Here is a 13,077-nt window from a genome sequence, read left to right as displayed (position 1 = left end):
TATACTGTATTGAATCTCTATCAAAACCTAGAGTGCAGACTTTACAGGATCTACTTTTCATATATTAATCTAAAATATTTCTTTCCTTCACGTTACCCTTGATTGTAAAGATCAAGGCCAGCTCATCTTCTTTTCACTACACAGTGTTACACAATAGTGAAGATAGAATTTCATGTACCCTCTCGGTTCACATAATATGTGCACTGTAACATGATGCTTTGCATGTAACACAAAAACTCTGGGAACAGATGTGGGTGCTGAATCATACATCACTAGGCTATATGGCTGAATTAGATGGACAGTAGTAATCAGCTTTAGCAGTTGCAATATTCTGAGAGGAAGACTTCATTACTGTTGATTTAAACCTGGTTAACACCAGATACACATAGATATCTGTCCATGCGTTAATACATAATTAATGAATGCAAAGACACAGTTTACTACAAATACATTCTGCAGAGAAGACTTTTGCTCCAAAATATTCATCATTTATTCTCTCACTCGTTCAATGGCAGATTCAGGGGGGTTGTTTGGAGAACCTGGAACTCGGGACAGACATTATAGACATTTACAGTTTAGCCTACTTTGGGTGTAGGAAAGATGAGGCTCACTGTCTCAGCAGCTGCCAAGTGAAACACCACTAACTGCTGAGTTTATAGCAGAAGTCAGACGGCTTGTGACATATGGACATAATTAAAGGACAACCCTATCATGCACAGCTATAAATGCACTAAACTTTACAAAATATAATTTACTACAGAACAGCTTCACCTTTCCTCCTCCAGCTTGACAACGCCTGTCACTAAGGAACCTAATGATGCACATTTGTTTCCTCTATTATTGATTAAACAGATGATCTGCACATCATATCACAGCACATTATGCACAGCAGGAGTAAAACTCTTTGACTTTGAGAAACACAAATTACATATTGTATTCTGTTATTTGTGTGACACACAAATCAACAGATTAACTGAAAAACTGGTATAGCATTAATTGAAGGGAGGGGATCACATTTTTCATACCTCTGTAGCACCACTGTTGTATTGTGAATCATAGTCTAGTATCAGGTTTACACTATAGATACACACACTGAGACACAGTATGCAAGTGCTGGTTCATCAATTAATAACCATAGAAAGTCAAAGTCAGAAACAAATGGCAATACTTTATTTTACAGTAATTTGCAGGTATTTATGATACATTTTCAGGATGCTTTACAGAAGTCTTTGGTACAATTAGGAACCAAAATGTTATCAATCCAACTGTAATGTTGTCAACTTGTTTTCTTCTGTGCGTACATCTAATGTATGTCCATCCATCCTGGGAGAGGGATCCTTCATCTGTTTCTCTTTCTTCCATTTTTTCCCATTGAAAGTTGTTTTCCTCTTAATTGAATCGAGGGTCTAAAGATTTTATTAGTAATTCGTTTTTAGTTTGTTTTATCTATCTATCTATCTATCTCTCTATCTATCTCTCTATCTATCTATCTATCTATCTATCTATCTATCTATCTATCTATCTATCTATCTATCTATCTATCTATCTATCTTTAATATAATATCATATCATATCATATCATATCATATCATACAGAATTGGAAAAGAAAAATAAGAAATATTATTTGAAATATCCAGTATAAATGCAGCATTAATATCTTTAATCTTTGTTTATTGTTGCTTGTTGCCATAATTCCTACACAAATAGTTACTTACTTAGTTCAGTGGAAGAAATAATTTTCAAATATGTTAAAAGACCACCTCCTTGTGGTACTTAAAGCTCATTACAGTAAGGTTGGTGCTGGATTATATCGGATCAGACGCAGGGTCGGTTTGAGAACACCTCGCGAGATAACCCCATATATACCTATGTAACTATAAGCCTAACCTCGCGAGAGTCCTCCTACTCGTCAATAGACTGACCCCGGAAACAAAAATCCCTCTGCTCTTAGCTCTGCTTTCATTTCCTTTAGGTCACGGTTTTACCACAGTTTTGGAAGAAATGGCGGACATGGATGAATTGTTCGGGAGTGATGGAGACAGCGACAATGATCAGCGAGGTAAACTGATAAATAGATAGCTTCCAGCCTGAAAGCTTTAGTTAGTTTATTCACTTTAAATACGTTGTTTCATAAGCGGTGCCTAGCTTTAGCTTTGAATTAACAACGGATAGGCTACTGTAACATCGTAAGACTCTCATGTATCGTATATATGAACTCCAGTGTGCTTTCTCAACGTCTTAATTATTTAAAAAATACCATATCTTTGTGTTCTCTGATCTTATAACATTTTATTGTAGCTAGTGCTGAGAGAAAATGAGGATTAAACTCCTCCTTAAATTGTCTCACTTCAGCCTCAGACGTTTTAGATAACTCAAACACAATTCCCGATTTATTGTTTTTACCGTATATGCCAATATTTAGTACACAAACCAGCCACTGCATCATTGTCATCACGTTTATTTTCCTTTTACACAGTTAAATGGCCCATGCAAGCAGCAGTCATAATTTAAAAAAAGTATTTAATCGAAAGTTGTGTGACCTATTCACAGACATGCAGATTTATTGTAGGAAATTATATGCACGACTAAATCTCTCATCTGTACTAAACTAACTCACTATTTTATAACTATTTTAGTACTTTATGGAAGATAAAATGTAAAAAAAAAAAAAAAAAAAAACATTAAAAATTTTTTAAGTCCATCTTCTAAAATGTAAATATTTACTAGTTTCTTTATTAATAGATAATAAACTGATGATATTTAGGTGGTGGACGGTTGGTGGAGACAAAGCAAGACATTTTATGTTGCTTCATGGGTTTTGGAAACACAATTCTCATTTTCTAATATTTTATAGACCAGATAACTAATTGAATAATCAAGAAAATAATGAACAGATTAATTGATCATGAAAATAATCATCAGTCAATCAATCAACCTTTATTTATATAGCGCCAAAACACAACAAAGGTCATCTCAAGGCACTTTACACATAGAGCAGGTCTAGACTGTAGTCTTTAAATATAAAGAGATTCAACATTACCACGTGAGCAAGCACTTGGCGATAGTGGCAAAGAAAAACTCTCCCTTAATGGGAAGAAACTTCAGGCAGAACTGGGCTCTAGGTGAGCGGCCATCTGCCTCGATAGTGGGGAAATATAATAATGGCATCATGACAAAATGCAAATACCTATATTGCTTAAACATCTGATGAAAAGAATATTTTCAGTGTGAGGATTTACATTAATAAATGGGAGAAAATCCATATAGAGTTTGTCACCTAGTGTTTTAGGAATAATGATCAGCAATCACTAACTATAACAAAGTAGGTGAGACAAACTGTAATGTGCTGAAATGTGTCACTTAGCAACCACAACATCCACCCACCATGATGTGAGGAACTGTGCTCCTGCATGTGCCAGAAGAATAACGGTGCGGTTTGTTTTTCAGAGTCTGGCTCTGGCTCCGGTTCAGACTCGGAGCAGGAGAGACCACGGTCTGCCAGCAACGCCTCCGGCAGCGGCAGCGGCAGTGACAGTGATCGAGAACGAGGTGATGATGATGAAGATGAAGGCCAGGAGGCAGGAAAGCCCAGTATAAATAAGGTTTGGGCCCTTTTCTGATTAATGAGTCTTAGCAGAAATGCAGAGAACATTCAGACACACTCTGCCAGCTGGACTGAGCTCTGTCCCACTACCAGCTTATCAGTCATTTATTTCCAAATGCTGCTTCAGCTCCGTCAGTGCCCTCTGGAGAGTAATAAGGGTATAAAGACAATAAATGAATGAACATGTCTTGCATTCTTACTTCATTGTGCCTGTGTTTTTATATAAGTGACATTAGAGAAAATTGAAGTCTGTATCAGGAAATAATCTCTCTAAAACAAATCATCTCACATGCTCCAATCATGTCTTCTCATTCAAGCAGTCATTGTTTTCAATGATAATGGAACATGTTGAGCTCAAAGGAGATAGATTGACAATTTATTCCAAGTCTGTGGCCTAAAACAATAGTCAGATGCCCAAATGAACATTGACACATTTTTCTTACTGTAATCATTCCTCCTGTTCCTACTGACCGTTAAGTGATCTCTTCATAATGTGCTTACAATATAAGTGATGGGGGGACAAAATCCACAGTCGTCCTTCCATGCGAAAATGTGAATAACCCAGTGAATGTGGTGGTTGAGAGGGAGAGTGTTGTTCAAATTGCTCGTCAGCATGGACAATGGCGCTCATCCATTTCATGACTCTCTGGCCAGGCAGAGGAGCGTGTTCAGACTCATCTTGCCTTGGTTGTTGTACCACAGAGCGGCACAGGAGGTCCTTCCTACCCACCACCATCAGACAGACACACGCTATGCACCTGGAGATTTGTTCTTTTGCACCCTCAGCTCTTAAATAGCATTATTTCAGTCCTGTTGAATGTACTATTTTTTATCATTATTCTCATCTCTATCCTTTCTGTGACTGCGCATGATATCCTCAGATGAACTTTAGATAAACTTTTAAATATATTTTTCATCAAAACGAGGACTGTGGGTTTTGTCCCCCATTACTTACATTGTAAGCACTTTTGGAAGAGGTCAGTATAAACAGGAGGAATGATTATAGCAAGCAAAACATCTTTCAATATTTATTTGGGCACCTGACTGACATTGTGAACCTATCCTTTAAGTTTGACACAGTTAAGTGTTAAAACTGTGAAACATTCAGTTTTGAAATGTGCTTACATTCACTGTGTCTTGCTGAATAACATGAGGAGATGTAAAATGATTTAAAATTGGTTAAACAGCAGACATCTGAGACATTAAGACATCAGTAACAGTGTCTGCTATATATATTCTACTCAGGAGTGGTGCATGGACACCTGTGTGGATTGTAACATTCACTTTCCTATTTGAAAATTAGCTTCTGAATGTTTTCCTGCCCATTTTCAAGCATCAGTTATGTTACTTGATACATTTAAAAATCTGCTTAACTTACTCTCATTCTCTTTTACCCAACAGGAACTGTTTGGAGATGACAGCGAGGACGAACAACACAGTCAACACAGTCAACACAGTGGCAGCGACAACCAGTCGGAGCGCTCAGGGAATCAGTCTGATGCCAGCATGCACTCAGACCAGGGCGACAACGATCACTCTGATGCAGAGCAGCACAGCGGCTCAGAGCGCGGCCATCGTGATGAGGATGAAGACGAGGAAGACGGGGGCCACCGGTCTGATGGCGGGAGCCCAGCTGGCAGTGGGATGTCTGGAGCGGGGAGCCCTCGCTCTGAGAGGGGCAGTGTCCACTCAGACAGAAGGTAGGTCGACACACATGTTGATGTGCTTCAGTTAATGAGATGATATTTACAGTTTACAGATAAACTGCTGTTATGTTCCATATGTAGAGGTTAATGACATATACTACATAAAAAGGTGGATATTTTCTATTTTTCTTATCAACTCATATGAAAAGGCAAAAACCAGCAATAAATTAACCTTTTATTGTTGTTAAAAAACTGATGGTTGGACTGGATGTTTAGGGCCAATACCAATATTAGGGAGGATAAACAATTCTTATAATGTACAATTATCTTGTACAGAATTTATATATATGTAAATGCACATTTTTTGCAGTGATCCCTTGAATGAGGTTATTACATACTTGTGACAGATATTTCATGAAGGCATGATATTTAATAGTTTAAGAATAAACTTTATTGTAGAAAATTATATCAGTACCAAAATAAAACATATCTATGTCTAATAAACTTGAATTGAGGAAAAGAATCAAATATATTATATAACAACATATACGCCACTACCAATATATCTGCAATAGGCGAATAACAGCCTATATGATTGGTTGACTAATAAATCAGTCAGGCTCTAATTACCATGATCACAGGCTCTATCATTTATTTTCAGTCAATCCCACACATAAACATCCAGCTGACTAACGGACCAAATGTATTTTAATCCGCAGCTAAAAAAAGAGACCCCAAAACACATCATTTACGCCTGTTTGCTAAAAAACTACCATGCCCAGCTGTTATTGTCTCTTTTTACAAATGGATCGCCAGTTTTCTACATCTTCAGTAGGAATGAATGTGTTTGGAAAGTATAGAAAGACAACTAACACACTGTTGCTTTTGATTTTCATGCGGTTTGTTGACAAAATCACTAGTTTCAGAGCTCATAGCAACATATACAGCTGTTGTTTTTTTAAACATCAGCAGTCCAAAAGACACAAATATTAATTATTTATTATTATTATTATTATATTAATTTTACAATGATAAAGCAGAGCAGAAAAGCTTCACATTCACACACACACAACCTGAACACTATGAATCTACATTTGTTTAAATAAATAAGCGATAGATAAAAATTGTATGTGCCCTGTTTGATTCGATCTCTCCCTCTCATGTCCCGTCTGTGTTTATAAGGTCAGCAGACTAATGAAGGCAAAAATAATGAAGCGGTTGTACTCATTATTGTTTAAACAACTGGACAACTCAAAACATGTAATAGTTCTTCCTTCACCTTGGGTGACTTTCCAACCACAAATGATTCTGATGATGTCAGGAGGTTACTTTACTGGCTCTGTGACTCACTGTCAATGAAGTCAACTCATCATTCATGTTTCAGATTTTGATTTGATGATTTTTTTGTTCTGTTTCTAACCAGTGTGCACAGTGATCCTGCGACTCCACAGTCGGGCCCCGGCACCCCTCACTCTGACGGAGAAGCTTCTGGCAGGGAGAACCAGTCAGATGATGAGAAGTGGGAAGGGGGCGCTAAGAGCGACCAGTCAGAGGACGAGGAGGAGAAACGACATTACTCAGATGAAGAAAGAGAGAACTCTGATGATGAGGGGCCGAGGAACAGAAAGTCAGGTACTCCCGGGGTCTGCTATTAAAATTTTAGGCCATTTTGTGCATATACCGGATCACGAGCCAACCCCCGTGTTAATCTTAACACATTAGATTTTGTGGAAGAGGAATAGCACCATATGTGAAATATTTAATCCTGAGCTCAGCTCTGAGGTTAATCTCAGAACTCTGAGATTAATATGAGATTCATTTCATGGCAGTGGTGCTCATCCCCTCTGCCTTCCTGCAGGATGTTTTCATGCCCTGCAGCACAAGTTCATACCACGTCAGGCTAATTTATCATGTGGTCAGTGATGCCTTTATATTTGAATCTGTTTTTTTTCTTTTACTTTTCAGAGTCTGTAAAGGGCAGTGACAGCGAAGATGATTTCCTCCGAGTGAAACCCAAAGCAAAAGCTGCCTCTGACTCAGATTCTGACAGTGACATTGGACGAAAGAAAGGCAAGAGACCGCCTCAGCAAAAATGTATTTTTGAAATCAAGCTGGCATTTTTAGTGCACTTAATGTAGTTTAAAGTTTAAAGTCCCTGTTCTGTACTGTCCCACAGGAAATAAAACAGCAGCAGCAGATGACCTGTTTGGAGAGGCCGACGACATCTCTTCAGACAGCGATGCAGAGAAGCCCCCGACCCCAGGACAGCCTCTGGTATCTACCCACTTGTCCTCTCGCTCTCTGTCTCTCTTACTATCTCTTTCCTGCGTTGATCATCCAGCCTCTTTAATTGTGCAGAGCTTGTTTTTTTTCCTCAAATCTCTTTTTCTCAGAGCCTCTCGCTAAGCCTCTCTGAGCTGATCCCTATTATCATGGGTCAATGAATCATACAGTGTTTTTTTTTTTTCGTTTTTTTTTCTTAATGTTCTCTTTCTGTGTGTGTGTGTGTGTGTGTGTGTGTGTGTGTGTGTGTGTGTGTATTCAGGATACAGAGGATGGGATGGAGGGGGAGCAGGCAGAAGAAGAGCCTGCGCCTGAGACTCGTATCGAAGTCGAGATCCCCAAAGTCAGCACTGACCTGGGATCTGATCTGTACTTTGTTAAGCTGCCCAACTTCCTGTCTGTGGAGCCCAGGTCAGATCCTTGACACTGCCAATAAATTACAGTATTAACACAGAGAAGATGGAAAGAGATGAGAAAAGACAGAATTTTTGATACTTTAAAAGAGGAATACTTTAGGGAGGAAGAAAATGACTAAGGCTTATAATGTACTTTTGTTCATAGTCTTCAGCTAAGTATGTCTGGTCCTGATGACCCTCAAATCCTCTGTGTAACTTCAAGGTGTATTTAATTCCCCTTCATAGACCCTTTGATCCTCAGTACTATGAGGATGAGTTTGAGGATGAAGAAATGCTGGATGAAGAGGGACGCACCAGGCTCAAACTGAAGGTATGTAGCCCTCCTTTTGTGTATGTGTGAATATGTGATGGTACATTTGAAAGTGAAAGTTATTATGCTATCAAGAAAGTGACCACAGTCTATTCTTTCACTTCCGCCCCCATAGGTGGAGAATACTATTCGGTGGCGAGCCAAGAAAGACGAGGAGGGAAATGAAACACGAGAGAGCAACGCACGCATCGTAAAATGGTCTGACGGCAGGTGCGTATCACTGTGTCCATAGATGTTAAGGTTGTTACACTCTGTACTTTCCATGCTTTTAACACTCGCTGTTCTCTCCACAGCATGTCCCTCCACCTGGGAAATGAAGTGTTTGATGTTTACAAAGCTCCTCTCCAAGGAGACCACAACCACTTGTTCATCCGGCAGGGTACTGGACTACAGGGACAGGCTGTGTTCAAAACCAAACTCACATTCAGGTAACAGTCACTTACCATTATTATACCGGGAACAGGTCTGGCACAAGCACTTTCAGTTGAGCTACAAAATATGAGTTGCTAGGGATACTCCTCCCCTGTCTGGCTCTTTGACAGCCGCATATGCACTTCATAAGCCCCCAGGGCCGTCTCTGTTTCCAAACAACAATAGCAGCCTTCATTTCGGCTCCATTCAGAAATGTACTGTATGCTGTAAGTCCTTGGATCACCTTGTACAAGCTGCCCAGGTTTCTCACAATAAGAACTGTGTAAGCCTCTTAGCGCCCCCAAGTCCACCTGGATGTTCTGTCTTCTCAGACCACATGGGACTAGTAGGACACTGGCCAAAGCTGCTTTAACACACAACAGCCCTCCATGCTCCCGAACAGGACATTAACATTTGTTCTGATTGAGTATTATCATCATCAGTGCAGAGTCCTGATTAGGACTAAAGCTGAAGCAGGTCATTGTACAAATGCTGAGGGCGCAATGTTATTTTTTTAAAAGGAGAATTATGTAACCTGACAAATGAATGGAACAAAATAGAGAAGAGGTTTATAAAATGACACGGGTCTGCAAACAAAAAGTCTTATTAATTGCAGCATATTCATGCTTCCTTTAACACAATACAAATACATCCATTATATAATAGCTGATGACCAGGAGAATCTTTACAGTTCTTTCTATTTCAGTAAAATGGAGCCATTGTAATGAGGGAAAGCTGAGAAACAGAATAACAATGATTCCACTCAAACTGCTGTGGCCCCAAAAAAATGACTAAAGTATACCTGAAAATAAAATAAACTTGCAAAGAGTGACCTCAAAACAGTTTAGTTGCTGTTTTTAAAGAGTGAGAGTAAAAGCTGTGGGGGAAATAAACACAGTCACCTTCATTCTTGAGATTAATATTGTGTTTCCCGTGTCTTTTCAGGCCCCACTCCACAGACAGCGCCACCCACAGGAAGATGACCCTGTCTTTGGCCGACCGCTGCTCCAAGACACAGAAGATCAGGATCCTTCCCATGGCTGGACGGGATCCGGAGTCACATCGTAACGAAATGATTAAGGTAACACGGTCTGCGCTGCTCCGTTTGCCTTTCCTGAGCTCTCCGAGAACGCTTTCGACACCTCAGGAGCCAAAAAAAGATCACATGAGGCCAGTCGCTGACAAGCATCACTCCCGGTTACATAAAGACATGACCTGGCGTGCTTATGCAATGAGGTTACACAGTGGAATGGAAATAGTGTCAGCAAGTCTTGTGGGGCTGGTTGTGTTTCAACTGTCAACCCAAACAAACACCGCTGATAGCATTGTATATAGTTTCACTCTTATCAGTGCCGAGTGGAGACGGAGTGACAGAATCTGGGGTAGAAAGGTGGTGTTGAGCTACTGTGGTTCATGCCAAATGCTTTTTAATCATCACTGTATGTATTGGTGACATGCTGGTAGAGCACATAGAACATCTTAATTGTTGCGCCAGCACGTGGCTTTCCTCTTCATTAGCAGTCACACTTGGCAGTTGTATTTGTACTGGCATTGAATTATAACAGAAGGTTGTTGTTTTTAGGTTTTTTTTCCAGTAAACATCTTAATAATAATTGGATAGAACCAACAAAGCAGCTTTTTCTTGATTAGTACAGCTTATTAATTTGAAGGATGCTTAAAAGGGGTTTTTGGCTAACCGGCACAAGCAGGTGATGGGCAGCCAAAATTTTTTACGGGTGGCGCTCAGCAAATATTGATGGAGAAAGAGCCGATGTAGTATGTGGAGGTGTATAAAGATGATGATGATATTTGTGTTGCAGACATTTCTTATTTTCTTTTTGTTTCTTTAAATTACCTAACATGCTGATGAAAACGCGAAAGAAAAAGTTTTACTGTTTTTATACACAACTCCTTGATTTAGTGTTCCTATGATTTAACATGGAAGCATCTTAGTTGCAGTTCAAAGTGGGTTAGGATTTTAGGACACCTTCCCCTCTTCTTTCTTTCCTTTCTCTACTTTGTGTTGTCCATTGACGATAAATAGACCAATTTATTAGTCCCAGTGGGGATATTGCATTGTTGCAACAGCCACGTTACATCAATCACAAACAATGAGAAGGATAAGGATACTTGAGTGGGACAATAACTGACAAATGGACTACGAATAACAAAGCACAGTAAAAGCCATAAACAATAGGCTAAAATCTGAAATGAACACCAGGACCATGCTCTCAATTTAAATGTATCTGAATATAGTATATCGTATAATGATGAAATAGCCAGAACTCATATTTAAAATGTAGCTCCTATCTCATCTTGTGTCATTTCTTTCCTAACAAAATATTTTCTTCACCCATAACTAAAGCACCATTGTATAGAAGTACTATGCATTGTACAGGTGTGCTTATGAAAGGAATTGTGCACTTTGTCAATGCGAAAATGCAACACGTAAAAGTCGAAAGCCAGACTTCAAAATAATTCTCTCTGATGTCTCTCTGCAGAAAGAGGAAGAGCGCCTGCGTGCGTCCATCCGCAGAGAGTCTCAGCAGAGGAGGATGAGGGAGAAGCAGCACCAGAGAGGCCTGAGCAGCAGCTACCTGGAGCCCGACCGCTACGATGACGAGGAGGAGGGCGAGGAGGCCATCAGCCTGGCAGCTATCAAGAGCAAATACAAGGGAGGAGGAGGACTCAGAGGTGAGGACGTCCCACACAATCACAATCTCTTTTTGATTTGTCTCACAAGCCAGAAGATTTTTTTTTGCTGCCTGAAATCACTCAGATCTAATTAACAACATATTTTTTTCACCCAATCCAGAGGAGAGAGCAAGGATCTACTCATCAGACAGCGATGAAGGCTCCGATGATGACAAGGCCCAGAGGCTGATGAAAGCCAAGAAGCTCGACAGCGACGAGGTAGGTGTAGTATCCTATAGGACAGACAGGGGGCGATGTCAGGCAGGACACTGGTGGGATTAAAAAGCCAACTTCTCACATTTCTTTCCTTTGAATTTAACACAACAGGAAGTCTGGACTAATATATATACTTAACTCAGCACTGACTGTTTCTGCGAAAAGCAAAAAAGAAAGAAGTCATGTCAAGTAGCAACTGGAACATGACAAACTAAAAGTACTGAGAACCTGTACACATTGTCTTCTGCTGTCAGCGTTTTACAGCATCAACACTCCTGTTCTCTGTTTTGTGCAGGAGGGTGAAGGATCAGGCAAACGAAAGGCAGAGGACGATGAGGAAATGTCCACCAAGAAAGCCAAGAAATATGTCATCAGTGACGAGGAGGAAGAGGAGGAGGAGGAGGAGGAGGAAGAAGAAGATGATGATGAATAATTCACTTTTTTTTAACCATTCCACTGTATTATCAGTGCTCAGCCCACATGGCGTATAAACAGCCATATTTTGTTTTGTATATTTTCTTAAGACCTGTGTGTGTGTGTGTGTGTGTGTGTGTGTGTGTGTGTGTGTGTGTGTGTGTGTGTGTGTATGATTGTGTATGTATGATTGTGTGTGTGTGTATGATTGTGTATGTATGATTGTGTGTTTGCTTGTTTATGTTGTGTACAGCTGAGGTGAGAAATAAAGAAGTGATTGTCTTATGTAATCAAAGCTTCCTAAAGCGCCCCCCCCATTTTTATCTTTATAACAAAATGATTCATTCACACGCATGAGTCACACTGTTGTGAGATTATTAAACATAATGTTTACTCCTGTTTTCAAACAAAAAGGATATTAATGAGATAAATGTTGAAAGGTTAAATGAGGTATAAGTAACGCCTGCCATCCCACATTTTATTTTCTACTGGTTGAATAACATCGACAACATGAAGCTACATGTTGATATATTGGTCAATAACCCAACATATGTTATACTTGAATTATTAGCATTTCACCTGTTCAGTTTCCAACCAGGACCATTATGGCAATAAGCTTCTACCTTTATCAGTCATCGACCATTTTCATTTTTATGCCTGGATGTGTTGCATTAACCTTCATTATTGTCAAAAGAATCTATCTAGCACAAATTAATTATCATAACTGTACTTTAAGAAACAGTAATAAGAGTATAATTGGCACTGAGAAGTCAAAGTCACACAAGATTGGCTCAGTGAGGCAGTACTTGGGCACAGGAGTGAGCTCACAATCACAAGTGATGCTAAGAAGGTATAATGTTTCATAGTCTAAGTTTAGCATCTCAGCATTGATTTCACAGTGAACATTTCAACAGCATTTCAACATTGAGTAATTAGTACTAAGTAGCATGTTGCTGTCATCTGGGGACCAAAAAATATCTATAAGAATTCATTCATGCCATCCAGTTGTTCAGGAGCTATTTTAGTCTGGGTCAAGGTGGTCACACTGCTAGCGTGGCTACCAATTGAGCATCTATCAGTAT

At 39.5% G+C, this 13,077-nt stretch overlaps 1 protein-coding gene across 1 annotated transcript; it reads left to right on the top strand.

Moving 5' to 3' along the window:
- Nucleotides 1-1,994: 1,994 nt before the first annotated feature.
- On the top strand, nt 1,995-12,305 carry leo1 (LEO1 homolog, Paf1/RNA polymerase II complex component). The gene is made up of 14 exons (XM_053324515.1): nt 1,995-2,060; nt 3,449-3,603; nt 5,007-5,305; nt 6,675-6,883; nt 7,217-7,321; nt 7,428-7,525; nt 7,797-7,945; nt 8,176-8,260; nt 8,376-8,470; nt 8,554-8,688; nt 9,617-9,752; nt 11,173-11,365; nt 11,487-11,584; nt 11,877-12,305. The coding sequence occupies exons 1-14, from the start codon at nt 2,003-2,005 to the stop codon at nt 12,012-12,014; spliced, it is 1,953 nt and encodes a 650-aa protein (XP_053180490.1). The 5' UTR covers nt 1,995-2,002; the 3' UTR covers nt 12,015-12,305.
- Nucleotides 12,306-13,077: the final 772 nt, after the last annotated feature.

Source organism: Scomber japonicus, chromosome 1, assembly GCF_027409825.1.
Source record: "Scomber japonicus isolate fScoJap1 chromosome 1, fScoJap1.pri, whole genome shotgun sequence".
Lineage (NCBI taxonomy): Eukaryota > Metazoa > Chordata > Actinopteri > Scombriformes > Scombridae > Scomber > Scomber japonicus.
This window is presented reverse-complemented; position numbering and strand designations above follow the sequence as displayed.